This window comes from Taeniopygia guttata, chromosome 11 (assembly GCF_048771995.1).
Source record: "Taeniopygia guttata chromosome 11, bTaeGut7.mat, whole genome shotgun sequence".
Classification (NCBI taxonomy): Eukaryota; Metazoa; Chordata; class Aves; order Passeriformes; family Estrildidae; genus Taeniopygia; species Taeniopygia guttata.
In genome coordinates this window covers 16,978,794-17,006,402 of record NC_133036.1, presented here as the reverse complement: position 1 = coordinate 17,006,402, position 27,609 = coordinate 16,978,794, and the positions used below count along the sequence as shown (strand labels likewise).

At 40.4% G+C, this 27,609-nt stretch overlaps 1 protein-coding gene across 2 annotated transcripts in view; it reads right to left on the bottom strand.

Annotated features, from left to right (window-relative positions):
• Positions 1 to 27,609, bottom strand: part of CDH8 (cadherin 8) — a 155,028-nt gene that overhangs the window by 97,110 nt on the left and 30,309 nt on the right. For both annotated transcript variants that reach the window (XM_072934320.1, XM_072934319.1), the window contains one exon: positions 559 to 853. In XM_072934320.1, coding sequence (XP_072790421.1) covers positions 559 to 853 — 295 coding nt within the window. The remainder of the gene's footprint in view (positions 1 to 558; positions 854 to 27,609) is intronic.

Sequence of the window (27,609 nt, the reverse complement as noted above, 5' to 3'; positions counted from 1 at the left end):
TTTCCACAGCTTTCTCTGCTTTTCCCTTCCATCATCCATGCAAATCCTGTGGCTAATTGGTTAAGTCCACTCTACAAGCTAACCATCAATTCCCAGACACAGCATCTTTAATTTCAATGTTTTTGCCTGATTACAGTTGCACTTAGAGGAAAACAAATAAGTATGTATCAATGCCCTGCAAGTGTAGGAAAACAACAAACAGATAATTAAACATCAACAAACTATCAATAGGATTAAAGCATCACGCTGGAGCAAATCTTGATAAATCCTTCTCAATAACAATTCTCTAACTGCAATGTCAGAAGGGAAATATAAATTTAGCCCATTAAAGTGTTGTTGGACAAAGAGACATTAATACAGCTGTTAATCATTTCCTTACTACTGAGGGACTCGACTATTGTGCTGCAGATGAAAGCTTCGGCCAAGAAAAGATTTGAAAATATGCAAATGAATGCTAACAACATAATAAATACCTTATTATTCATCACCAACTCAACAGCCTCCTGGCAGGGCCCAAGCTGTGAGCAGGGAGAGGCTGGGCTGTTCACACATACGTACCCACAACAGACATTTCTGGCACCGTGGCGTGGTAGGGGCCCTCTACAAACTCAGGAGCGTTGTCATTGATGTCCTGAACCTTGATGATGAATTCTGAGGGGGGCTCCAGGGGCTGGTTTGTGTCCCTGTCCACGGCCTGGGCTGTGAGGGTGTACTCAGCCTTCTCCTCCCGGTCCAGCCTTTTCATGGCGTGGATGTCTCCAGTCTTGTCGTTGATCACAAAGATGGTTCCAGCTCCATCTCCTGACAGAATATACTTGATTTTGCTGCTGCCGGGGTCCAGGTCTGTGTGTAGCTAAAAAGGGGGAAAAAGAGGAAAAAAATGGCATTTTAGAGACAAAAAAATGTACACACAGAATTTTGGTTTTTCTTTTTTCCTTTGGTCTAACTATACATTTTGTCAGCTGATCCTTTGTGCTTCAATCCCAGCAGCAGTGATCTATATCTCAGCTTGAATACACACAGAGAGCAGGGATTTGTATGCATACTAATCAAAAATGGATGCAATCATAGGCATAATTAGACTTTCTATTTGAAAAGCCGCTGTTATATATTTTTTAAATGCCATTCTAAAATGTAAATGCCTTCAGAACCATTATCAGCCCAAATGAACAAGTACAAAACGTCCTTAACCTATTAGATCACAGGGTGAGGGGAGGGTTAACCATAACATATGTTTTAATCTAACTTCTTTTTTTAGTTATTACTTTCAGCTTATTTCCAGGTGACTGGAAATGGTTGAACAATGGCATCTATGGAATTTTGTCACAGACAGCAGTCACAGAAATTAAGAAGACTAACACAACTCAGATCTTTGCAGAACTTAAAAGGTTCTAAGATCTTTATTCTAAAAGTATGTGCCCTGGTAGAAGAACCCTTGCACACATCTTCCCATCTTCCTCAAAGCCCCAGTAAAAAAAATTGTATTAAATTTGTACTTGGCTTAAAAAAAAAAAGAGAAAATTATAATAAACTGAAGCAGTATGAGAAATATATTCATTATTTTTAATGTTTTTGTTAATTAAAAACCTGGGGACAAAGGACTTCCATTGATTTTTTTTTGTAGACTCAGCGCCAGATACTGTATATCAGATTAACTCAAATAATTTTTAAGTTGTGAGAATGTGAATTGGTTGGATCATATGTATCACTGTCAACACATTCAAAAATACAGGATAATAACTTGAATACACAGTAATAGGAGTTTAAATTCTGTTTACTGTTAGGTCTAACACACTCAATATGATCAATAAGAAGTGAATAACATCATTAAAAATGTAACTTCCATCTATTATTATTTATCTCTGCCTCACAAAAGACAGTCTGAAGGAAATATGTACAACTTGCTTAGGTTGCAGCATGAGTTACAACCAGCACTAAGGACTTTTTCCTGTTTGCTCATTCTGTGCAGACAGCTCAACAGAAGCTGTTGCTGGTTATGCATTTTACTCTCAATTGATAGCAGGGGCTGCCAGGGCCAGGCAGAAGCATCATTTAGAAGAAGAGCCGGCATTAGGATATTAAAATAGTGTGGAAAAAAGCCTTGTAACACCAGCTATGGCCAAACCACAGGAGATTCTTCTGTCACAAGTGGCTCTGCAGGTCCTTGCGTCCACAATTGGTGACAAACAGCTGCATCTGCAGCTCACCTGTTCAGGAATTCAGCTGTTCAAGGGCTCAGAAACACAAAGCTCTGTCTGCTGCAACGAGCACAGTGGACAGCACAGCCAGGGCTGATTTCGTGTTGGTCTGGTTTGTTACAGACACAAAATTCTGGCCACCAGTGCATTCCCTGCTCTGCAATAATGGCACTACTCCCACGAGCCACACGAGGTGTAAACTTATCCTCTCTGCTTTGCTGGGCAGCATTTTATTACACCACCATTGTTTTAACAACTTTTTCAGAGCACTTTAGCTGTGAATATGCATGACTCAATCGAGTTTACTCTTCCTACCCAGCCCACAGGAACGTACACAGAGATGTCAAGCGACAGCTGAGTACTTTTTCCAAAAGTTCAGTCTGGTTTTCTTTTTGCACCTGCCTCAGCTCCTGCTTGAGAACAATCAGCCTCATTTACTGAGCCACTGCCCTCTCCTCTTGGCTGGTGTCACAGTTTGGTCTGCTCAGAAAGTTAACACAACTCCTTTTGCCTTTAAGATTATTGTCCTTATGACCCTAATTTTCAGGGCCCCAGAGCCTGGAAAGATCCATCCAGAATCTGTGTTTGAAACAGATTGTTTATAATTTAAGCATCCGTTTGGTCCCTGAATAAAATCTATATGGCATTAACATTGCATATGAAGGTTTTGGCAGCATATTCAGAGCTGAGTTAGAGTGATGTAATATCACAGCATTGTCCGGACACCCACAGCTCAGCAGAGGCACTGGGAACATCTCAGCCACACAATAAAAATCTAAAATCTGAACTTTTAAGAATAAACCAGATATCCCCCACAGACATTTGAGAAAGCTTAAACACTCTAGAATTTGCTATTTGCTAATAAGTAAGAGAGGCTGTCTGTAATCTCAGGTTTTACCCATAATATCCAACAGCACTTATGGCTCATAAATCAGTTCTGGTATATATTAATGCAGGGCTATTAAACCTTTGCAGTTCTAGTGATATAACAACAGTTAAAATAATAAAAATGTCTATGATTGCCATGAATTGTTTCCTCTAATAAGTTAAATTATATTGTCTCGAAAGCAATAATTGCTATTTCTTATTCAAGTATTGCTATTTGAAACACTCCAAGGTGAAGGGCTAAACATTAAACAAAGTACAAGAGATAAGGGCATTTTATAACATTAAAGTTGAAATTAAGTCTGATGAGTGGAAGATCAGTCTTTTACTCAAAGATTTATAGTAGCAATATTTATTTCTTTTTTTTTTAGTTCTTTAATAAAAAAAAAAAAAAAGACAAAAATGTGGCATTTACTACAATCTATAGGGAGCATCCAAACTGACTTAAATAATTTAAATAGTTTTTCTTGGTTTTGAAATCCTTACAGTCTAATATCAAAATGTTATAACAAATTACCTGAAGAGCTATTTCTCCAAAATAATTTTATTGTTTAGATTTAAGATTAAGTCATCATCACCTACTACAAAGTTATACCACAGACTGAAATCTTAAGTCAGAGAGCACAGCAATTTTTCCAAGTAATATTTCCTCTCTTCTACCAGACATGAATGATAATTTACTGCAAGAGTCAAGCTTCAGCAAGCTGTGTTCATGTGAAGGGGGAAGATCATTAAACACATAATTATATAGGATCTAGGTGAATGAGAGAAGGGCATAATGAACATTAGAAATGAATAGTGCTTTCTGCTGAAAAAGCCTCACAAATGTAAATATGAAACTGCTTTCCACATCTGCAGCTTTATTTGTTGCACCTATACTTGAAAGCTGACCTTTTTCAGAGCAACATCCACATGCAACAAGAATTTCTGCTTAAAACAGGAAATGTCTGTATCTGCCCCAATGTCCCACCATCAGAGAGCACCCCAAAACAAACACATTTACTGGAGAACCTCATCTTGTTCAGAGAGAGCTGAAATCACTTCTATTATGTGAGATTCACTTCATTAGACTTCAAAGGAAGTGAAATCATCTTCCTCCATCTCTGCCCTGCCTGGGAGGCTATAAATCCACACACCTCTCTCTCTTAAAGCAGCAGATGCAAGTCCATCACCCAATTCATGCCTGGATTTATGGAGGCTTTGGAGCAGCTCTGAGTTTTCATGGTGATGCAGATACCCTGTATTAATACCTTACTAATAGCTCCCCTGTAGCCTCAGATAATTTTTTTCTCTGAAAAATTACCTTCATTTCAAATGAACACTCAGACTAAAACAATTTCTAGTCTTTATTAATTCATTTGCTGTTCTATCTGATAATACAGATGGTAATCCTGGACTGACAGGAACAGCACATGCAGGGTGCTGCCACAAGATTAACATTATTTTCACTAATCACCAATGCACATCTAAAAGTCTTGCCAACACACTATCCAAGGGTATAAAATGCATTTATAGTCTTTCAGGTATGTACATTGCAAACATGTATAATTAAAATCCATGCCAGAGAAACTGCAGAGACTAAACATTCTAAGAGCCTCTACACTCTGCAGATGCAAAAGTATTATTCTGCAGTAAAACACAACTCCAGGAGTGTGGGACTGTTATTAAATTTTCCTGTTCCATAACTCTTTGTTCAGCATATTTTAAACAAGGTTTTCTTAGCAAGTCCTGGGCTCCAAACTACATTTGCAGCCAGGGATTTAATGCATGGACAAAGGCTGGGAGTGAGGTTGGTGAAGCTCCTTTGCAATTCTGAGCAGATTCACGAGCCTCCCCTGCAGATGGGAGCTGTCTCACCTGCTCTCACTCAGCTACCTGGCAAAGCCATGGCAGCCAAAACAACATGTTTTTCAGCACAGAGAATTCCATGTGTTCACCATCAGGAGAGTGCATCCTGCACTTGGGGCTGGGCCATGCCCAGATGAGCAGAAAGCTGTTGGTTTTCCTCTGCAGGAGGATTGGGCACTTCCAGCCCTCTCAGGTGTGTGGTGCTGATGCACAATTTGATACACAACAGCCCATAATAGATCCCTCATCAGTGGGAGGATCTGTAATCCCAATTTCCTTCTATCAGTAAAAAAAGCATAAATATAGAGATATTTCATGTGGGGAAGTGGGGGGGGGGGGGGGGGAGAATCTACATATTATGAAAATGCTCCTGGACATTTTTAATTAAGGAAAGAGAAGGCAGTATTATGTAGTCAAGGTTTTATTTGAGTTTGTTAGAAAGTAATTAATTCATCCTCATGTAATTACAAGGGAATTACCCCATACTTGTTTCAAGGGAAAAGGAATCATCTGCCCTTAAAACTTCATTTTAAAATTTGCATAATCCTTCCCTGTCCTAACTCTGGAATCTTTTCTTTTAAGGGTGCCTCACTGATTTTCATCTGAGACACAAGCAAAACACACCAGCACTGTCCTAATGTTTCAGGTTCTTCTTCTATTTTTTACCTTTGCCTTGCAATAAAATTCCTCATTTATGAGGCAGACCCCATTTAATGGACTTTGAGATGGAATTTTCAGCTTTTTATGACTCTTTTCTGAAACTGCTGGCTTCTAAGAAGCTCTCACTCATTCTGTGAAAGTATGGAATGGTTTTAGTGACTTTTACAACCATTTTTTATATATATCAAAACTGTAAGCTGGGCTTCAAAATGCTTTCAAAAACTGTAATGCACCTTACTCTTCAGGTGTTTCTTTCTGTACGTGGCTCTGCAGGGATGTTTTTTTCCTAGAAACATGAACCTCTTTAGGAGTTACAGATGTTTTTCTGTGTATTGTTGATGTGCTCTGACACATCATAGACAATGAACATGTTTATTGTTGACCCACAGTTTTAGGAGTCATTCCTAATTAAACTATTATAAATAGATTTGAGTTGCTTGCCCACAACACAGAATTAATAAAGTGAATTTGATTTCAATTTAAAATTTCAATCTTTCATTTCCTCCGTGGATAGGCTGGTCCCATCTTTAGTAATGGTAATTATAAGTGCACAATGGGGAAGAGGAGAATCAAATATTCTGCATTGTAATTCAGGGTATTGGCAAACTGGGGCACAGAGCTGATGCTCTTGACATAAGGTCAGTCCTTGGAACACTTTCAGAAGGAAAACAGACATGTCCATGGATGGCAAAGGTTCCATTTAAGATCCAGGAATCATGTAAGTTGAAGCCTGTGGAGTAACTGTCAAAAAACATTACTGCTCACACTTCTCAGCTGCAGTTTCATAACCAGATTCAAAGGGAATTAAAGCAATAATATCCCTAACAATTTCATTTAAGAGTGTAATCTCTGCTTTTGTCTGCCTCAGTTTCCTACCATGTCATTTGAGTATCTTTGATTCCAGATGGCTTCTTTTATGTTTCTGTTTATTCTTTGCTACTGTTTTTTTATTCTATTTGATTTGCTACTTTTGTCTCTGTATATATTTATGATGCAACTGTGCACAAATGACTTTTCATTGCTTACCTTTTGGTATCATCCCACAGAACACTGCAGTGAGCTGCTATTTGAAAACTGCAGACAAGCCTGGGTTCTAACAGTCAGGTTATTTTAATCCACTGATTATGACCAGCTGATGTAAGGAAAGAGCTCAAGAACCTGCCTGAATCTTGATCTAAGTCCTTCCTGGTCACAGTGCCATTGGTCCTTTCTGTATCATGTATTGCCTTCCTCACTAGGCTGAATTAACAATCTTTAATATCTAATTTTGTTTACTGTATTGGGAGAAAAAAAAATACAGCTCTACTTGGTTTTACAGATGGGAGGAAGAGATAAACCCACATTCAGTCTCACAAAGATTCACATTAGGAAAAAACATCCAGACCGTGGGACTACTCAAGCCATTCTTAGACAGCTTCATGCATTTATCTCCAGTTAGTCTCTATATGAATTTGCAATTAGAATTTTAAGGTATTTCTGGTGCTGTTTCACAGTTGTGTTCCCCCTGCCAGGGGAGTAGCCTAGGAAGGAGGAAACCACGTCCCCAGATGCAAATCCTTCCCCATCTCCCCAACCCCACCCGTGGCTGTGATGGTGACAAGGACAAGGTGCTTTGTTCCCACCTAAACCACTCTCAGGCTGATTTTTCCCGCACGTATTGCTTACATACCTTGCTGTTTCTGAGTCCTTATGTTAAGCCAGATGATAGCTAAAGCTTTCTGTTTCCCTAGCTCTGGCCTTGGCCCTTCCCATTTGGGAATACCATCTGTCTTCCCTTCTGTCCTGAGAGCGCCGTGCCACACCTGACCTGTCCCACCGCAGCTCGGCCTGACGCCTCCAGTCCCGCGGCTCCTCAGTGCCCAAGTGTCCCGTGTCAAGTGGCCTCAGATGGCTGGCACCTTTTTGTAGCTGGCTCTCTGCCCGGCTGGGACTTCATGCAACTATTTCTGAACCCAGACTGCTGTTCCTTTCCCCTGTTCCAGCACACACCGCTCCTGTAAGCAGCTCTGGATTTTTTTAACCCAACTGTTCCTGACACTTGGAAGCATGAGATGAAGTTGTGTCACACTGCCGAAGAGGAATCCTTTCCCATCTCATTTACTTCCCTATTATTTCATCTACAGTGAACAGTGGTTCACCACAGGAGATCTGAGAGCTGGGCACAGAGAGACTCAAAAATTGCATGCGGCTTTAGTCTTGTAAAACACATTCCCTCTTTTGTGTCTTTATGGGGGAAAAAAGTGTCTGTCATCTCCCACTGTTTGGGGTCAAGCTCTTACATTAACAATTCCAGTGCTTCAGGCATTATAATTAACAGTGCCTCCTCCTGCACTTGTCACTCTTCCCAACTTAGTGAAAGAGCAGCAAACCTATTTGCTCCCTCCTCCAGCTTGTCAGTCTTGGACACAAACTATGCTACAGTTTTTTGCTACATGTAAGGCTTGTGAAGCCTCGAGGAATGACTTCAGAGGGCTCTTCCCTTTGGGCTGTCAATTTTATTGCCAGCAGAGGCTAACTTGATGATCCATTCCTCAATATAGACAAAATATGGAGTTGGCTGTACAAAACTATAAGCTATAGGAATTCCCATTCCACAGCCTAGCCAGAAGCTGAGCAGTTCCCACATCCCAAATCCTACTCTGTTGTGCATTTAATCATCATCATCTTATTCACCATGTTCTGAGCTTTTCTACCGTGTTGTTTGAGCTTTTTCCTTTCCTCCTCAAAAGCTTATTAGAACTTGCCAGGCTTCATTCTCAGGCCGAGTTCACTGCAGTTGAGCACCAAGACCTCTTTGTGTTGTTGAAACGATTTCCTCAAGTGAATGTCAAAGCTCTAGCTCAGGACACATAGTCTTTGAATTGCAGAAGAGGAATAAAAAAGTTAATCACTATGTAGGCACAGCAGTAATTTGAAGGCTGCTTACAAAATCTGCCAAACTAGACAAGCTTAGAGCGTAGATCAGCCGAGGCACAGAAAAGTACAACAGGTCAGAGTGGTCAAAGGGGAGAAGATATTTCTATTTATTTAAGCATATTTAGTTGTCATGATTTTAAAATCCTTCAAGGACCTGTTTTCAGCTGCTTTCACCAGCCTGGCTTCTTCTCATGTTTTGCTCAAAATGACTGGGAGGGTCCCAGAGATAATATATTTAACCTGTCTTCCTTTTTAATAATAGAATTTCAAATCCATGCAGGATGCCTTCTGTTAATAATATTTAATAAAACCAGCCTGAAAGCAGTAAAATACCTCTTTTTATTGGAAGGTAATTTTTCAAATTTAAGAATACTGCTTAACATCCTTCAATGTCTGAAAAAGGAAGTAAGTACTATCTAAAACCACATAATGTGTAAAGCTGGCAGTGCAAATAGAAAGCTCTTCTCTAGCAATTGGCTGTCAAACACAGCTACAGTGCAGAAATATAAACATCAGCTCTGCAGCCAGCTCGAGCTAAAATTGAAAGCTGTTGAGAAGGTAACAGTGAAATAAAGAGAGCTGAAAAATTAAATTTTGGGTACTTACATATTGCTTCTCTTATAAACTATCTGCTTACAGGTGACAATATGACTGATTTCTAGTGCACTTACACTAACCTGTGAACTGTTCACAGGGGTGCAGTAGCAATTTTTTCTTACTTGAAATATCTTTCAAATTACTTAGAATGTGAAAATAAACACAACTAGGAAATGCTACAAAACAAACTCCTTATGAGATGTCAAACAAACCAGAACCAGTTCTTCAGAGCTGCTCTGTTTGCAATTACATAGCAGCATCAGAGTGTCATACATCAGAATGAATAGATGTAACATGAGGATAATTTGATTATTTTTCCCTCTTTTCCTGCAGTTAGATGTTTATTAGGGGTAACTCATGCAGAATTGTAAGTTATTTGGAGGAACCTGGTTGAAACTAGTTATTATCATTTCATGCAGTTTCACAAGGAGTTATTTGCCTCATCACTTGTGTGGTTTTCAAAGCTTCCTAATGTAATTTCCCATGCATTTCCACTAAGTCATGCATTCCTGTGAATTTCTTACAAACTCACTCGCAAAGGTTATGTCTCTCATAATGTGATCAATTTGCAACACCATTAAATTTGAAATATTCCTTAAACCACTAGAGAAGGATCGCAGCTTCTGCCTTTGTTAATGCTTTTCTGGAAGAATTGAACGGGGAGAGGATGCATAAACCATTACACATCGACAGTATTAAATATGCAGAAATAAACCACTGTGTCTGCTCCAGCAGGGCTTCATTCCTAGGGATGTATTACCTCTGATCCTCTAGCAACTTGTATTGAGCCCTGCAGTCCCCAGCCCAGGACATTTGGAGACTTCAGTCTCAGGAACATTTATCACCTTTTTTTTGACACATCAGATAACCTAATTTGTTTCAAAGGAAGCACAATTAGCAGTGCTATAAGTGTGGGAACCGTTCAGAGTATTTGTGTCATTTGCTACAAGCACTCGAGCTACCCGTGATTCCAAAGATCCAAAATCTGGGGTCAGCATCCCATCGAAAATGAAGCTCTGGCTCAGGATGGAGGCAGCCAACTTGTATACAGATCAGTATCCCAGGAGCAGGAAGTGTGTAACATATGTCAATCTCAAACCAGCCAGAATCCATATAGACTTAGCAATGATTTAGTCTAGACCTTTATCCAAATTGTCTGAGCTCATGGAAAGACTCCTGTGGGAGGCTGCGGGAGACATCTGCACTAATTTAATGATGGCTGAATCACTGTCGGTTTGCTCTGCCCACACGAGCTGGGGGGAGCTCGGAGCACTCTGTGAGCACAGAACAGCCAAAACCCCATATGGCCCTGTCCCCACTCAGCTGTTCCCTGCTGTCCCTAATGCTCCTCGCAGGAAGGACCAGGTGAGCAGCTGTCCTGCATTCCCCTCTGCTGGGGAGGAAGGAAAGGATGCTCACTATGGTAAAGACAGGAGGCAATAAATCACAGAATGGGTGGGGTTGGGAGAGGCCTTAAATCCCATCCAGTGCCACCCCTGCCATGGCAGGGACACCTCCCACTGTCCCAGGCTGCTCCAGCCCCAGTGTCCAGCCTGGCCTTGGGCACTGCCAGGGATCCAGGGGCAGCCACAGCTGCTCTGGGCACCTGGGCCAGGGCCTGCCCACCCTGCCAGGGAACAATTCCTCATTCCCAACATCCCATCCAGCCCTGCCCTCTGCCACTGGGAGCCATTCCCTGTGCCCTGTCCCTCCAGCCCTTGGCAATTGTCTCTCTCCATCTTTCCTGCAGCTCCTCCAGGCCCTGCAAGGCCACCCTGAGCTCAGCCCAAAGCTCCTCCTGTGCAGGTGAGCGATGCCAGCTGTGCCAGCCTTTCCTCCCAGCAGAGCTGCTCCATCCTCTGCTCCTGCTGTGCCTCCTCTGGGCTCTCTCAGCAGCTCCAGGTCTCTCCTGTGCTGGCCCAGGCTGGGGCAGCACCTAAGGTACATAAGGCTAAATAAAGATTTCTGAGGACCTTTCAAAGACACAGGACATGTAGTCCCCCTCCTTCAAAGAACTGATCACCAGGCTGCCCACTGGAGAACATTAATTCCATAAAAGGAACAACAAAAGGGAGAACTTTGAAGATCCCCAAGGACTTCACCAAGGTTCCTCTAATAAAATGTGTGCTCAGGATAAAAAGCCCACAAAAAAGGCACCTTTACAAAGATGAGGAAGAGGTACAATACTAAGAAGTGAAGTTGAGTTCTTAAATGATCCAGATAATACCCTGGATACAAGAATGAAACAAAATCCAAATATCCTATGGAGGTTCCTGCTATTTCTGCTGAAGTTCCTGAGGGAAATCTGCTGAGCACCAAATGGCAGCCAGGCAGGGGACAACTGCAGTCAGTACTGAGCTGTAAATAATGGTTATTAATTACCTGTACTGCAATAACACATAGAGCTCCTTGCTGTCACAAGGACTCTAGATTGTGTGCTATAGCCTTCCCCAGCTTACCTCACTCTCCTCTGTTGATGGGGAAATAGCAAATGGGCCTTTTCCCCCTTCCCTGTTTCTAAACCAGGGAGGTTTATTCAAGGAAAAATGAACACAAAATACATAATTAAAAAAAAAACCCCAAACTTTCTAAGACATTGGCTAATTTCTACAATTGCCACCTATGGATTCAGTATGAGTCAAATTCATGGGAAAAATAGAGCTGAATGTCTTCACAAATTTCTAGTCCTGAGATGATTTTTTTTAAAATTTGAATGGTTTTAGGGCTGATGTGAAGACTGAGTAGGAGTCTCTATCTCAGATTTGAAGGGACAAAACTCTATGAGAAGCACAAAGACCTATAAGAATTATACAGAAGCAAAGACACCCTCTTAAAAAAAAAACCCTTCACAACTAATATCTAGTTATTAATTCATATTATGACTCCACAATTTATAGCCCAATTAAAATGAGAGTTTAGTACTGGCCTAAAAGTTTATTTTTTATACTTTTATGATAACTAATATAGGTGTAACTGACTTCCATACAAACAAGACAAATAATGAGATTAACAAGTATCTGACTGGCAGATAATAAAGTGTTGAAAATAGCAAGACCCTGAAGTAAAGTAAAATGTTTGAGATTATTTATTAAGTCAGTAAAGCTACCTTTTTACATTTAAGCAGGAGATAGGAGATGGAATATTTTGTTTGCCTATGGAGATGGGATTATTGGGTATGTAAATGGACATTGATGACAAAGTTAACTGAAAAGATAATCTGCTGCATGAAGTTCTTCAACAAAATATCAGCAGTGTCAAATGCACTGTTGGTCAGTCTTGTCACAAATATTCTGACACAAAAACTGATGGAGTTAACAAACATATCTTGGCTCATCAAAGGTTAACTCTGTTTTGAGACATGCTGGAACCATGGCCAGTCAGAAATCACAATCACACCAGCATTAAACCAAATTCTTTTTCCACCCACACTAAAAAGGCCAGGCTATTTAAACACCTCACAGCGGTCTGTGGCTTGGTGTGTGTTCAGCAGCTGGCCCAGAGTTGTCTGTCTGAGCTGTGCCAGCTGCACTGACTGGTGGCTGCTCTCAGGAAAAGGCAGAGGGACAGGAAAGCTTGGAGCCATCCTTGCCTCCTGTCTGGTTTATAGCTGCTGATGATGCAGAAGCAGCACTGGCGAGGGGGCTGAGCAGGGAAACCCCCGGAGTTCTCCAGTCTCCTTTCCTTTCCTGACTGTGTGATGAGGAAGTGTGAATGCAGTGCTACAACAAGCTCAAACATTTTCAAGACAAAATAATTAGGTCGAATGAAACCCTGAGCTCCTAACCAGCACAAAACCCAAGAGAAAACACACAGCAATTCTGTGGGACTGCAGCACTGACATTCCCCATAGGAGAGAAATCCATAAGAAAAGCAGAGTTCCTGGGCCAGTAATATATTCTGCTTTGGTTTCATATATTATTGATATACAGGTTTAACAGGCCCAGGTCTGTGAAAGAATCCAGAAAGACCAGGAAATTCTTAGGTTTCACTTGTTACACGAGCAGCCCCTTACAGATGGATCCCATTTGTGGAGACTGTAGTATCCATAGGGATGGATGGAAATCCCCATTTAAAAATCCAGCGCCACCAGATCCATGAATACCTGGGATTTCTTAGAGCTGACCTGGAACTTTTTTTAAACCTTGCTTGCTGTTTGCTACTCTGGTCTCTACTAAGTCCAGTTCTAACAGTTCAGAAGAACATCACATTAATTCTAATCATTCTCTAGATCTAATAATAATCTATATTTTTAAGGCAAAATGAAAAATTGTGGTGAAATTGTATTCCATGCAGTGAAAAATAATTTTTTTTATAAGAGTTAAATAGTTACAAGTCTAACATCTGTTCCTTACTAATAAAAAGGAATGAGGTTATGCAGATGAGGTGATGGATAATAGAGAAAAATGTAAAAAGCCTCCAGCTAAATTATGCTATATTGTCACAAGAAAAAAGTAATCCTCGTATCTCAGCTTTCTTCTATCTGCTGAAATGTAGTTCCAAAGGGACACTGGTAGTGAAACTCAAAGGCCAAATATCAGCCAGTTTGGATGCTGAAAACAACTAAGAAGTAGAAATATCTGGGGTAAATACATGGCAGAGAAGGAAGAATCAAAAGAAAATAAATACCAAGCATATGGCTCCTAAAACACATGGAGAAAAAAGTTACAGGAATGTTAGGCAATTTAAATCTTGCCACAGAAAATGAAGCTGAGAATATTTAACTTCCAGATGCCAGTTTATTGATTACAAGATGGTTGGAGCTTTTATTTTTCCTTTTTCCTTTTATTTTTTTAATAAAAACAAAAAAACCCCACACTTTTCACAAAGGGTAAAAATGGCCAAACAATCCAAGAATACCTGGGAAAGTATTCACTCTAAGGGTTACCTGGACAGTTTTACATTTGATAATTACATTTCTTTCCATTTCCTCCTCTTGTCTACAAGAGATTTGACAACTACTGAATTTTTAGGCCTGTGGGGGAGCACTGGAGAAGCATTTCCTCACCATCAGAGGGATGGGGGGGTTGCTTGATGGGAACTTTTTCCAGGAAATCTGCATGAAAGAAAATCAGGATAGCAGCTGGTTGAAACCGAGGAGAACACAAAGAATTACATTCTGTAAGGCAGGCCACAGGTTGGCAGAGATAACATGGATTTCAATACCTTCTCTGACTGCAGAAGAGATGGATATGGAGCCTCTGAGTTGTTTTGTTTGTTTTTTTGGGTTTTTTTTCCTAGAAATAATACCTGACTTGGATCACATTCTATTCAATAGTGACTGTATTTTTTTTTGCTACAAATACTCTCAGACTTTATTTATTCTGCCTTGAATCTTACTGCCAAGCTAGTTTCTTCTCCCTGCCTGTGGCTAAAGCTCTCTTCTGGCTTGATTCTCTTCTCGAAGTGACACTTTATATTGATAGTCCAAGCAAAGAGAGTCATCACCAGAGTGGCCATGTCATCCAGCCTGGGGTGCAGAGCTGAGAGATCATCCTGAACAGCAGCAATTCACTTCCAGCTTCCCAGAGACCAGAACAACCCTTTTATTTGTGTTCCTGCAATCAAGGGGACCTTAACAACATCCAGATCTGAATACACGGACATCAATGCCAAATGTGTCACCACAGTAACCAAGAGAGTACCTCCACTGCTAAGCAAAAATCACATCATCTGCCCACTCCACTGCTGGGGAAACTCCCACAGAAATGGAGGCCCAACACTCAGAACAAATTGAGCACTTAAAGCTCCTAAGGATGGCTACTCAGACCACCAAGAAGACACCCTCAAAATACCAACCTTTCCCTTGGAGATGCATAGATTTTTTTCACCTATTTTTTTTTTCCTGGACAAGAATCATCATTCAGTGACACCAATCATCATATTACTAAAAAGTTGATTTAAGAAAAAGAGAGTTTGGAGAAGGACCAAGGCAGTATTTTTTCTCAACATGTTGTTTTCTTCAATGTTACTTTTCATTGAGAAGCAATGTTATTTTCATTGAGAAGCTTTTTATACCTGTATATGCATTAATTTTATTCTTCTAAAGTGTTTCTCTTTTTTAGGATGTTTAAAATGTAAATAGAATGTTTCCTCTTAAATGCATTTTATTTGTTATCATGTAAGGGGTCTCATTTTCATCTAATTAAAATACTATGCTTACCCCAAAACATTTTTTGGTATTTTAAGAGTTTGTATTTTGAGTGACACAAAACTATCTTTTCTCCTCAACTTTCCAACTGCACATGAAATGAAAATCCGTCATTCATCTCAGAAAGAACACTCAATTTCTACGAGAATTAAATTCTTATTTCTTTTAAAAGCAAAGCCATCCCTACTGCCTACACAAATCCTCCAATTAAATCTTTCCCTTCCAACAAAAATAAAGCAATTTCATTTCATTTGTTTATCATAATTTAATTATTTTCCTTATTAGAACCAGCTTTATTTTAATGTTCTAGTCCTTTTAGGTGATGACTCATTCTGTAGATATTACAGCAGCTTTCTGCCATGCCTTTACTTCTGCACATAATTAAAACACATTTGCTGTGATTATATTTCAGCACATACAGATCAACATGTATTTTGCTCTTAGGTAAAGAATCCCCATTGTTCATGTAATTACTAGGAGGAAATAATGTAAATGGGTCTGCTGGAGACAATTATCAGACTTTCTTTTTAACTTTATAATGTTATAAACAAGAATTGGCATTCGACTCGGGAGTGGACAGCAAATACTCATTTTATTGAGTGCTTTGAACACTTCATGGAATCATAGAACACTGGGATGGAAGGGACCACAAAGATCATCTGCTTTAGCCTTTATTGGCCAGACAATGGTGAAAGCATGGTCTAGACAGATGGCCCAGCAGCATGGGCAGCTGAGTCTGAGAAATACCCAATGCTGGGGAATCCACCACTTCCCTGGGGAGATTATTCCAATGGCTGCTTGTTCACATTGTGAAAATTATCCTTCTCATGTTCACTTGGAATCTCCCCACAAAGAACATTTACCCATTACCCCTCATCTTTTCCATGTGACTCCTGAGGAAAAAGGGGAATGACTTCAAATTGACAGGTTTGGATGAGCAGCTGTGGCTGCCCCTGGATCCCTGGCAGTGCCCAAGGCCAGGTTGGACACTGGGGCTGGAGCAGCCTGGGACAGTGGAAGGTGTCCCTGCCATGGCAGGGGTGGAACAGGATAATCTTTGGGGTCTCTTCCAACTCAGGCTGATCCATGGTTCTAAGATCTTCCTTGCAGCTTCTATTTAAATGCTGGAACACAGTGATAAGTTCTCCCCTAACCCTTCCTCTCTGAAGGCTGAACTCAGTCCTCCCAGCCTTTCTCTGTATGGCAGCTTCCCAGCCCTTGGATTACCTTTGTGGCCCTCCTCTGGGCCATTCCCAGCCTGTCCACCTCTTTTTTGCATAGCAGGGACCAAAACTGAGCCAAACACTCCCAACATCATCCAGGAGAGGGATAATGACTCTGTCTCTGCTGGTGGTGTCCTTGCTGGTGTGACCCAGCAGCCTGTTGGCTTTCTTTGCTGCAGCACCACTGGTCACTCACCATTGAGCCTGTTGTCATCTGACTTCAAATTAACAGAAGCTAAATAACCACACCCTAATCATTTATCTAGTACATACTAATTTATCTCTAAAATAACGTCTTAGATTACACTCCTGAGTTGTACAGATCAAGATATCTCCTATTAGTATATCTTAACAAACAAAATTGTGTGTTGTGTGTCTGTAATAAAGGACATCACAACTATGACCCAGCACCTTTCTGCACAATTTGAATAAATAATCCCAGCAGGAAGAGTTAAGACTGGAGTAAATTCCACATACAGAATACCTACTGAAACTCCTTCGTGTGTAGGATTTAGAAAGACCTTTAAAATGTTACTTTTTTTGTAGCTTATAATGAAAATCTTTGAGCTGCATCACGGGATGACAAACATCCCCATATTGTCACCTCCTAAATTGCATTACATCATTCCCAGTGACAGGAGTGCCTTCCAGTTCCTCAGCAATCCACAATGAGCACAGAGAAATCTCACCTGTGAAGGCAATAATTTTCCCCCAGAAAACATCTCTGGAAATCAATAGCCACGTTGTCAGGTGCCAAGGAACACGAAGCACAGAGCAGGAGGCTCAGGGAAGGACGGGCACAACTGGAGTCAGTCTGTGCTCAGACACTGCCAAGTGACAGGGTCACCCCACATTGTCACAGCCTCACGTGTTCAAACCAATCTCTCAGGTTTTGTTTTCTCCCTTTTTTTTTCTAGTGTGCCTTTTTCCCCCATCATTTGGGGCACTGTGCATAAGGGAACATCCAGCTGCTTTCTCTGAGACCCATCTGGGATTTGTGACGAGGACGGTGCTTTGTGACAGGGATGGGGACAGGGCCACTGTGGATGAAGGACCCATTCCTCAGGGTCAAGCACTGATCTCAAGGCACCACAGGCAGCTTCCTGGACATAATCCTTTGGCTCTCATCACCCCAGGCTGAGTGCACAAACACTACAGGGAATCCAGCTGCTTATTTTTTTTTCCAGAGATGGAAGTATTAAATTTTCAAAACATATTCTCACCTTATATAGGATATCATTAAGGGTCAAGTTAAGTTTTCATAAATTGCAAATCCACAGGAGTGTGAAAGCTGATGGACTGAGTTTTGGGAAGGGAAAAGAAATTATTAGACCTGATATCTCCTTAGTTCTTTAACAGTCTCTTCCTAATAATTTTTTCCTGTTTGTCTTTCACAGACCCTGCCTTGGATCTCTGAATTTGAATTACAAGTTTTTATGCACAAACCCAGCCATTCCTGTGCACAGCCTTTTCTGGAATTGTATTAAATATATTTCACTAGCAAATTAATTTGGCTGGATTTACTCCTGCTGTGGAAACCTCCAGCCATAAATCTGATGCTCTTTTTGAAGATATCTATTTGCAATCCATATCTGCCCCATATTCTGCCCTTTGAGAAAAACGCAATCGAAAGATTCAGCTCTGCTCTGAACATGCCAGATGTCCAGCTGAAGTACAAACTATCAAAATTGGAGATGCAAACAAACCAAAACCCAAGGAAAATACAAATAAAAGCCACTTTAACCCTGCTGTACTTGTAGGCTCTGCCATCATTTCAAAAGCAGAAATGCACTTAGATATCTCAGTATGGTCTGGAGTAGCAAATTTTTGTCTATCCCTAAGCTGAACAGAAATCCAACGTAATAATTATTCCAACATTCTAAGAATCTCCCCAGATGCCTGTATTGACAAAATTGCTCTTTGATGCTAAATCTCGATTTATATTTTAGTGATTTTTTTTTTTTAAGCAAGGCAATGGGGAAAGAACTCAATTACATTTGTTCACATGGAAAGAAGACATATTTTTTGAGAAAACGAAAATTAAACTTTAAGAGCTTTGATATATTTCCCTTTTTTTGTGCCTCATATTATAAAAACAGAAAGGAATTTTTAATTGATGCATATCTAAACTCCTCCAAGTTCTGTAGAACATGTGTTTGAATTAAAATTAAAATTCTTTTTGAAAGGCTAAGAAGTGCTACCATAGTTTAGCTCTGTTCAACCAAGTAGTGCCTGTGCTTTGAGCTGACAGAAGCCTTTAAGTGCAGAAGCTTAGATAAGTTGATAAAGATGAAACCAGCCGCATCTGCAGTTACTTAGATCCAATTCAATTCAATTCAGCCCTATCTACAACAAATCTCAAATATTCTTGCACATTTTACAACAGCACTACTCTGGGGTAGTAAATAATAAACTTGCACAAATAATGAGACTTCAGGAAAAAAGAGAAAACCCAATAGATTATTTCTTCATTCCTGCTTCCCAGCTATACATTGCTACCACAACAATAAATTAATTATTGCAAATTAAAAAAAAATCAAAAATACTGACTTAAAAATTAGGAAATTCCCCTTTAACATGGAAAGAGCTTTCTATTTCCAACATAAAATTAACCAGAACAGCAACATATTTTATATGTTGATATGTTTGCATAAGATCAAGCACTGAAAATACAGGAAAAACCAAGAGTGGCAGGGACACCTCCCACTGCCCCAGGCTGCTCCAGCCCCAGTGTCCAACCTGGCCTTGGGCACTGCCAGGGATCCAGGGGCAGCCACAGCTGCTCTGGGCACCTGTGCCAGGGCCTGCCAACCCTCACTTCTTCCTAATCTCTGATCTAATCCACACATTCCATCCATTCATCTATGTCCTTAATGAAGATAGTAAATAACACTGGCCCACGCTGAGGAACCTGTCACTTAGAACGGTTTGTGTAGTTCACTTTCCAGGAAACAAAACAGATTTTGGGTCCTGTTCGCCCAGCCCTGAATCTGAAGGTCATTGGTATTAAACACCAAGGCTAGCCACCTTCTTTTCAGAAAGCTAAACAGCTCTCTGTGCACAAAAGCAGAGAAATAATAGCAAGAAATATAACAATAGGAAATGCTATAGCCCTGCCAGCTGAGCATTCCCAAACACCAGGGTAATCAGGACAGAAATGAGCCCACACCACCACACAGGCCCGTGGTGGCCAAACCAGTTGAGTAAAAGTCTTTTAGCAAAGTCTGGCCTAACACACTCGAGCTGCATTTTACCCTCCTTGAACACAAGAGAACAATATAAATTCAGATGTAATCAGCCCCACTGTGCCCTTACCAAAGTCACTGCAACTCCACAGTGCCAACAACTTTTGTGATGGCTTTTAATTAAAGTAAATGAACAATGAGATTAAAATGTAAATTACCAAAAAAACACCATTCAGATAATTCCATGCTGGTTAAACTTCTTTTCTATGTGGTCGCCAAAAGCACACAGGTAATTTAGTATTTCAAACTGATTTTGCAAATAGATTTGCTGGTAATGTAAAATTGTTAAGCAAATCATTTCAGGAGAAAACCATTCTGGGATACAGTCACAGGAAGAGGTCGCATATGCAAAACTAGGCTTTGCCCAATTGATTTCCAATTATAAAATCAGAGGCTCTAGAGTTTGTGGTTAATAGTCCTTCCCTTTAGCCTGAAAAAACAAACATGCAGCTTGTGCTCCCAACAAATCCAGCACTCCTCACTGCATTAAGAGCCGGGCGTGCCCTGGCACAGAGGGAACCACAATGCCAGCCATGGAATTAGGCCTACAATGCCTCACTGATGACCAGCTGTGATATGGCAAATTGCTTCTCAGAATAAAGCTACAATAATGTCTGTCTGGGGGGGAAAAGACGCCACAGGCAGATTCTACAAGGGCTGAATAAATTTAAATGCCCATACTGTGTAATTGCATAATGTTATGTTTTCCTTTGCAGTAAGATAGTAGCTAAGAATTTCATATATTTAATCCATTCATTGTTCAGCACCAAGTGTGGACTGCCAGGACATCTGAATCTCCTGTCTCATTTGATCTTTGTTTGAAACTGGACAATTCTCAGGATGAAAAAAACTTACTAAGTGTGCTCAACATAAGGATATTTTTCTGAGTACATTCTGCACCTTCAACATGGATTAAAGTGGCACAAACATGAGTATTCTTTGTCTACAGCAGACACAAATCAGGAAAATCTTTAATGTATGATGTGCAGCAGCATTTGATTCACAGTCCTGCCTTGTCTGATTTACATTATAGCTTTATTCAGTGTACAAGCATCACAATTTAGAAACTAATAATTTCTTTTCTGAGTTCATAATTTTCTAATGAAATACTAATACATCCATACATGCATAAACATTGCAAATCTTTTTCTTGGGGAATCTAAATCCTGTGTTGTGCTGCATGATTACTCAAATAATAAATCACTACTCCTCATGACAAGAAGAGAAGAATTGTGATCTATACAACTTGTCATCTCCATCACTGATGTTTACAAATGAGTGCATTTAATGATTTAGCTGTTAGAAATTTCACCTTGTAATACTTGCTAAAACTTACTCATCTTCATTATTTTTCTCTTTAAAGCTGTAAAAAGAAAACTTTTTATAAAGAAAAATATTTTCTGGATAAATCATTACTTTCAGATCTGGGCTCGATTTTCTGCTGCATTATTCCACTTGAACATCTATGAGAGTTGGCAGAGATGACATTTTTTGAAGAAGCAGGTTTTTCTTTGCTCTGCTCCAACCTCTTTATCACCATTCAAAGCTAGACAAAGTAATCTGGAAAACAGTACCACGAATTCAGTTCATATATCTGAGCAACAGGTTTTTAATCACATATTGATAGTAGACCAGCTTGCGAGCCAGCAGTCAAATTTTGTGGTGGCATCACCCACAGATGTTTCACAGAAAGTCAGACACAGGGAGTTGTCAACCCACTGTGAATCAATTTATTCATTCTTACCAGCTCTCCAGCCAATTTCCTCCTTCAAGGTGCAAATTAGCAATACAGATGTATTCTCTGAAAGATCTCCAGCTCCAGGTTTTTAAGAGCAAATTCAGAGCTTGTCGGCTCTCATCCAGTGTAGTATCAGTTTAACACTGGAGGAATTCTTCTGCAGGGAGCCACATCCCCAACCTTGAAGCAACCTTTATAAACACATATTTTTATCAGTTATTATCTCTCTGCAGACCTGTCTTAAGACTTCATAGCCACAGCCAAGACCTGGTAAAAGGCTGTTGGATTTTCAGCCACTCCACCACAAGTAGAGTAAAGCTCCAAGAATTTGCCACTCACTGTCTTAAACTGGGTTTGACATTGTTGATTCTAGGGACCAGAATTTGGAGCCCACCTATCCAGAGCTACTGCACAAAGGAGGAGCTTTAGTAATTTTAAGCTATGTAGTACAGTGAGGTACCTTGTGCCATTTCAAGATGTAGTCTGTCTGCAATGACCTCGGATGGAAGGAAAAAGGAAACTGGAAGCTGAGTGGATAAACTACCCAATAAACTCATTAAAGGTCTGTGATGAGATGAGCAGAAACAAAGGATAAACAATGGTGTATTACATCTATTGCACACGGCCTAAGGTCTGTAGAGTAGAACTGTGTCCTTGTCATTTGTCTTTCCTGTGAGAACTTTAGTAGATCAAGAGAGAAATAAAACACAATCCCAAGGTGGCTGAGGCTGGAAGGGCCCCGGGGCTGCTCTGGTGCCACCTCCCTGCTCCAGCAGGGCCATCCCAGAGCACAGGGCCCAGCAGTGTCCGTGTGGCTCTGCAATGTCCCCAGGAGGAGACTCCACAGCCTCTCTGCTCCATCTGCTCAGGGCTGGCACTGCCCAGGGCAGGAGTTCTGCCTCCTGGGCAGGGGCAGCTCCTGGGCTCAGCCTGCCCGGGGCTCTGGGGCCATGGCTGGGGCTGGAGCAGAGCCTGGGCTGCTCTGAGTCCTGCACAGGGACAGACAGACAGGGACAGACTGGGACAGACAGACAGGGACAAACTGGGACAGACAGGGACACACAGGGACACACAGGACACCCAGGGCTGAGGCCTCTCTCAGCTGGGGCTCCTCTCCAGGCTGAGCAGCCCCGGCTCCCTCAGCCTTTCCTGGGCACTGAGATGCTCCAGTCAAAACAAGAAAAGTCTGTCAGATTCTCTGCTACCCCTAACATTTAAAGATTTTTTTCCCCCTACTATTGCAGGGCAATATTAATAATGGTATAAGTCAGTATGACTGATAGAAAGTCGATTGAATTTACCTGCCTAATTATTCCTCACTTTGGCTTAACTGTGAGCACTGTGGAGAGCAGACAACTAACCCCAGTAGGCTACTAGCTGTTCTGCCTTAGCACTTGCAACATTGGTTTCCCTTGATAAAATATTTCAGAGGATCAAAGAAGACTATGCAGGTAAAAATCAGCAGTGAAAATGTTTCATTCACAATATACTTGCTACCCTTTTTTGTTTAGCTAAGACAGATTGGAACAAAATATTTCATTCCTGCTCAGAGATGCTGTAACATTTGTATTAATATGCATTGTTGTTTTTAAACCCCATAAAATTGAATCCAAAATAATATTACCCTGGGCCCTGAGAAAGTATTTTGTACCTGTCACAACGGCAGTGCTCTTTTTTTTCATATTCACCCCTTCTTCTAATATGCAGATAATAACAATTGATGTTATTTATAAACATAAACACCAGAGAATCCATTTTAACCGGGGCACATAAAACAAATATACAGAGGTGCAGAGACAAAGCAGTGCCTCAGAGATGTAGGGAGCCATACAAATACACAGTTTACATGTTTATTACTACCAGTGTATTCTTGACTCACTCTTCCAAACAGCCTCAGGGTAGTGACTCCAGCAGGGTAAGCATCAGCTAAATCCAACAAAAGGGAGAAAAACAATACATACATTTTTCATTTTTCTTATGGCATAAGACTGAGTATTCTACTCTGGGCAAGAGTCTCTCAAGAGTATGAAGAATATGTGCTACACATGGCTTTAGGGTGCTCATGAGTGACTGTTTCCAGCTACAGGAAAACTTGTAATGGATTCTTCTGTCTCCAGGGAAACTTTTAAAATGAAACCAAAATTTCAATATTATTTTGCAGATAGAGTGAATTCGTCGCTGTAAACCTAACTGCAGATGCACAGATTTTATTTAAGCCGTATTTTTTAGAACAAAGAAGTCAAAAAATGAGTTTTGAAGGGGTAAGCTTTTATTGAAATTAATAGGGCAGGACATGCAGCTGGCTGACGTATGGCTAATGTGGTACTTCTCAGAGCTTTTAACACACTTTGCTGATTGTTTGCTCAAGGCATATGGTTTGAATGAGCTGGGCAGTGCACAGTGCAGCTGGCACACTAGATATCCAAATCTGGCAATAAGACTCAGAGTTATGTGGCACTAGGTATCAAATTTGCCTGAATTTTATGTTATGAATTCTGCCATACCCATGGAAATTTGAAGCCATTTCAGACTGTACTACAGTAGATGTCAGTGCTTCAAATCTTGCAGCAATAACTGCAGCAGATCCATGTGATGGGGGAATAATCTGAAAAGGGCAAAAGCTTTTTTATAGAGCAAAAAAAATACAGAAAGCTTTCATTAAACAAACCAAAAAATTTCAAAACAGGCAAGCACCATTTTCTCTAGTGCACAGATTGGGAAACTGTGACAGGTGCTGTTCCAAATACACATTCATTTCAATCAAGCAAAGAATAGGAAGTTTTTGGCAGCTTGTCCTGTTTTCCATTACCTCCCATAACCCAAGTCAATGATTTCAGCCTCAGCTCTGATATTCAGGAAGGTCTACAAAACTCTCCAACACTATCTGAATACCATTTTTGTATTAATTTAATAAATGAAGCATCATTTTTGGACTCTCAGCATAATAAACTCTCATTTGCACTGAGTAGATTCATAAATTCATGCTGTTAAAACTGTTTTCATCAGAAATGGGCAAACCTCCTGTGGTGCCCATTCATATTCCAGTTCTGAGCTGCAGGAGTGTGTTTGCCAGTCATAAGTGCTCAGTTATTATTGCAGAGTTTCCTTTATTGCTGCTTGAAAAGCCAATATAGATACTAAAAGTGACTCTCTCATCTCAGGGTACACACAACTGCATATTTCTGAGGATAAATTCACATATTTTCAGTGAAGTGCATCCCATTTTTATGCCACATGAACCCAGTGTGATGAATTAAGATGAATACTAAGAGGAACAGAGAAGCAGCAAGTTGCCTGCTCCAGACCTGCCCAGCTGAGTCAAAGTCTTGGTAATAAAAGGTGTTTGTTGTAATGCAAATGTTCACTGAGCTGCAAAAGAATTCCAAGAACAATGGATGTCTCAAACAAACAAATACAACAGCACAGAGCCTCTATTCAGCTCAAATATTAATCTCCTAAGTTTAGAAAGAAACTAATTTTCTGAAATTCCTGTTTCCAACAGAGAAAGTCTCATCCATATGTGAAGCTGACCAGTATCTTAAATAACAATGAACAGCTGGACTTTTTCTTTTTTTTTTTTTTAAGTAAAAATAAAGATTAATTCCTTTGCAATCTTCCTTTTTGCTATTCCCACAATCCTTTCTCCCCACTCCCTAAGTTGTCCTAATGATAATACTGAACATGAAGTCAGCACAGATATGCTACAATTGGACAAATTGAAAGTAAATGGCAAAGGATTTTTGAAAAAAAATTATCTCTCTCAAACTTCAGTTCCCTTATCAACATAAAGCAATGCAGAGAAGGAGAAAAATAAGTATGAGGAGCAAAGGTTTCCTGTCTTACAACAGAAGTGCTCCACTAAGTTCTTGAACCTTTTGAAGCTGACCTTGAGCAAGGAATTGAATGTGCAAAGGACACTATTTTACAGGACAAAAGGATACAAAACACAACAAAAATGTCAAATACACTGAAGTTTGTGGAAGCTCATTTCAGTAGCAGGGAGGCACAATGCAGCTGGAAAAGGTGCATGGTACCATTTCTGGTTCAGCAAATAATGCAGAACTTGTACAAGCTCACCCAGCAGCTGCATGTTCTGACTCGTGCCAGGGACTGTGCCACCCTCTGACTTCCCTGCTGTGGCCTTTGCTGCACTCTAAGGGGGGGCTTTTCATTATTTTAAATTTGTGCTTTAAAAACTGAACCCATTATCCAACCCTAAGACTTGACAAAATGTGCAAATACTCATTCTTTTATCTGCAAGGTCTCATTTACAGACTGGCTCAAAGCCTGTACAAGCTTCACAGGAAACAATGACTAATGTTAAGATCATCGATATATAAAATAGTCTGATGTATAGTTGAAAGAATATTGAGGGGAAATAAGGAATGTTAGAGGTCATCCCACCTACAAAGAAGAGGTGCCATCAGAGGATGACAAAATTTGACTTCCTAAGCAACGCCCAGGTCATTTAGCTCACAGGTCCAGGTGAGGTCAGCTCTGGCACTAATCTGGACAATTGGCAGGTGGCTTCTGAGGGTCACAAAGACCTAGAAATCCACCAGCAGCTTTAGCAACTCTACCTGGATTCTCTCTAGCTCTGAAACAACAAAATGCCATTGTCCAGGCTGGAAAAGAGCTGCCAGCCACCACTTTGCACCAATGTGAGCTTTCTGCATGTCTGGGGTGTAAAAGCAGCCACACTCTCTCACAGGGGGCCTGATGGACAGGGTTCCACAGCCAGCCTTCAGAGAATCTGGAAATGTGCTGACAATGTCCTCACTCTGTGTTTTTCTATGTTTAACGCACATGACTAGGCAGGTATTTGAAATTCCTCCCCCCAGGACAGAAGGCTCAACAGCAGCTCCCACCCTCCTGAATTCCCTTCCCACTTACACCTTTCTCTTTATCCCTGTCTTCATTCTGCTCATGATGTTCAATTCTACTGTGCAAAGGTAAGAACTTTCAGAACAGAGCCACCTCAGACTGTCAGGAGCCCTTGGAAGAAGGTTCTTGCTCCTCTGGGGAAAGAATACTGGCCTGAGCTATGAGCCTGACTCAGGAGAGGGTCAAAAGCAAAGCTGTGCTACACGTGCTTTCTACCTTCACTTAAATTCCAGACAGAGACAGGTGATCTGGGCTTGTACCATCAGCAAATAAACCCAGCAGGTTATCAAAACCATTACCAAGCCACCTCATCTCCATTGCTGTTTTAACTCAGGCTATATAAAAATATATTTTCTGTATTGAATATATATGTGTTATATCTCTAAAAATATAATTTCTGTATTGAATTTTGTTTTTTCTTGGGTTTTTGAGGTTTTTTTAATCATACTTGCACCAGATTTAAAAAGCCAGCTACTGAATATCCCATTTTTACCAATGTTGTCCCAGTGAATTAAGGCAATAATTAACAAAAGGCTCACTAAGCATATTATCTTAGAATTCAAGTGTTATAACTGGAAGAACTCAGTGGACATTTTCATGGTAATACAAAATAGATAAATCTTGACCCAAGCACATAAAAAAAACCAAATTCTGACCTCAATCATCAGACTTTACATAGGACAGCCATGGAATAAAATAGCTAACTGAAAATGGAATTTAAAATCATCCAAAAGCTGGTCTTGAAGAAAGAGCATATTCACATAAAATTCTGAATTACCAACTGCTGCATTTAAATATGCAACTAAAGTCAAGCAAAACTTTTAAACTAGAATACAAAAAAAAAAAAAAAAAAAAAAAATTCCCTGAGCCATCTAGAGTCTCCTTTAGCTTAAGCACAGTGAACATGGCAGCTATCTTGCTGGGTTATACACTACACTACAGAATCCTGGTGAATTATTTACAGCTGGGGACTCAAATGCTCTCTCAGTATCATCTTTCCCTGGGTTCTGTACTCACCAGAGCCCTTGATACTGGAATGAGTGAGAACAGAAATGAGAATGTTCAATTCCACAACAAAAATGGAGGCTGAAAGGTTTCATTGTAGGTCCAGCACAGATTAAAGTGTCTGCTCAGCCTGAAACCAGTCCTGAGCTTTGTATCTGCAGTCCCTTAGGGCTTCCTTGTCTCTCCTTCAGCGTGATTTATGTCAGAAAGTTTGGAATAAATTAACTGTTCTGCTGGGTATTCCAACTGAGAGGAATCGAAA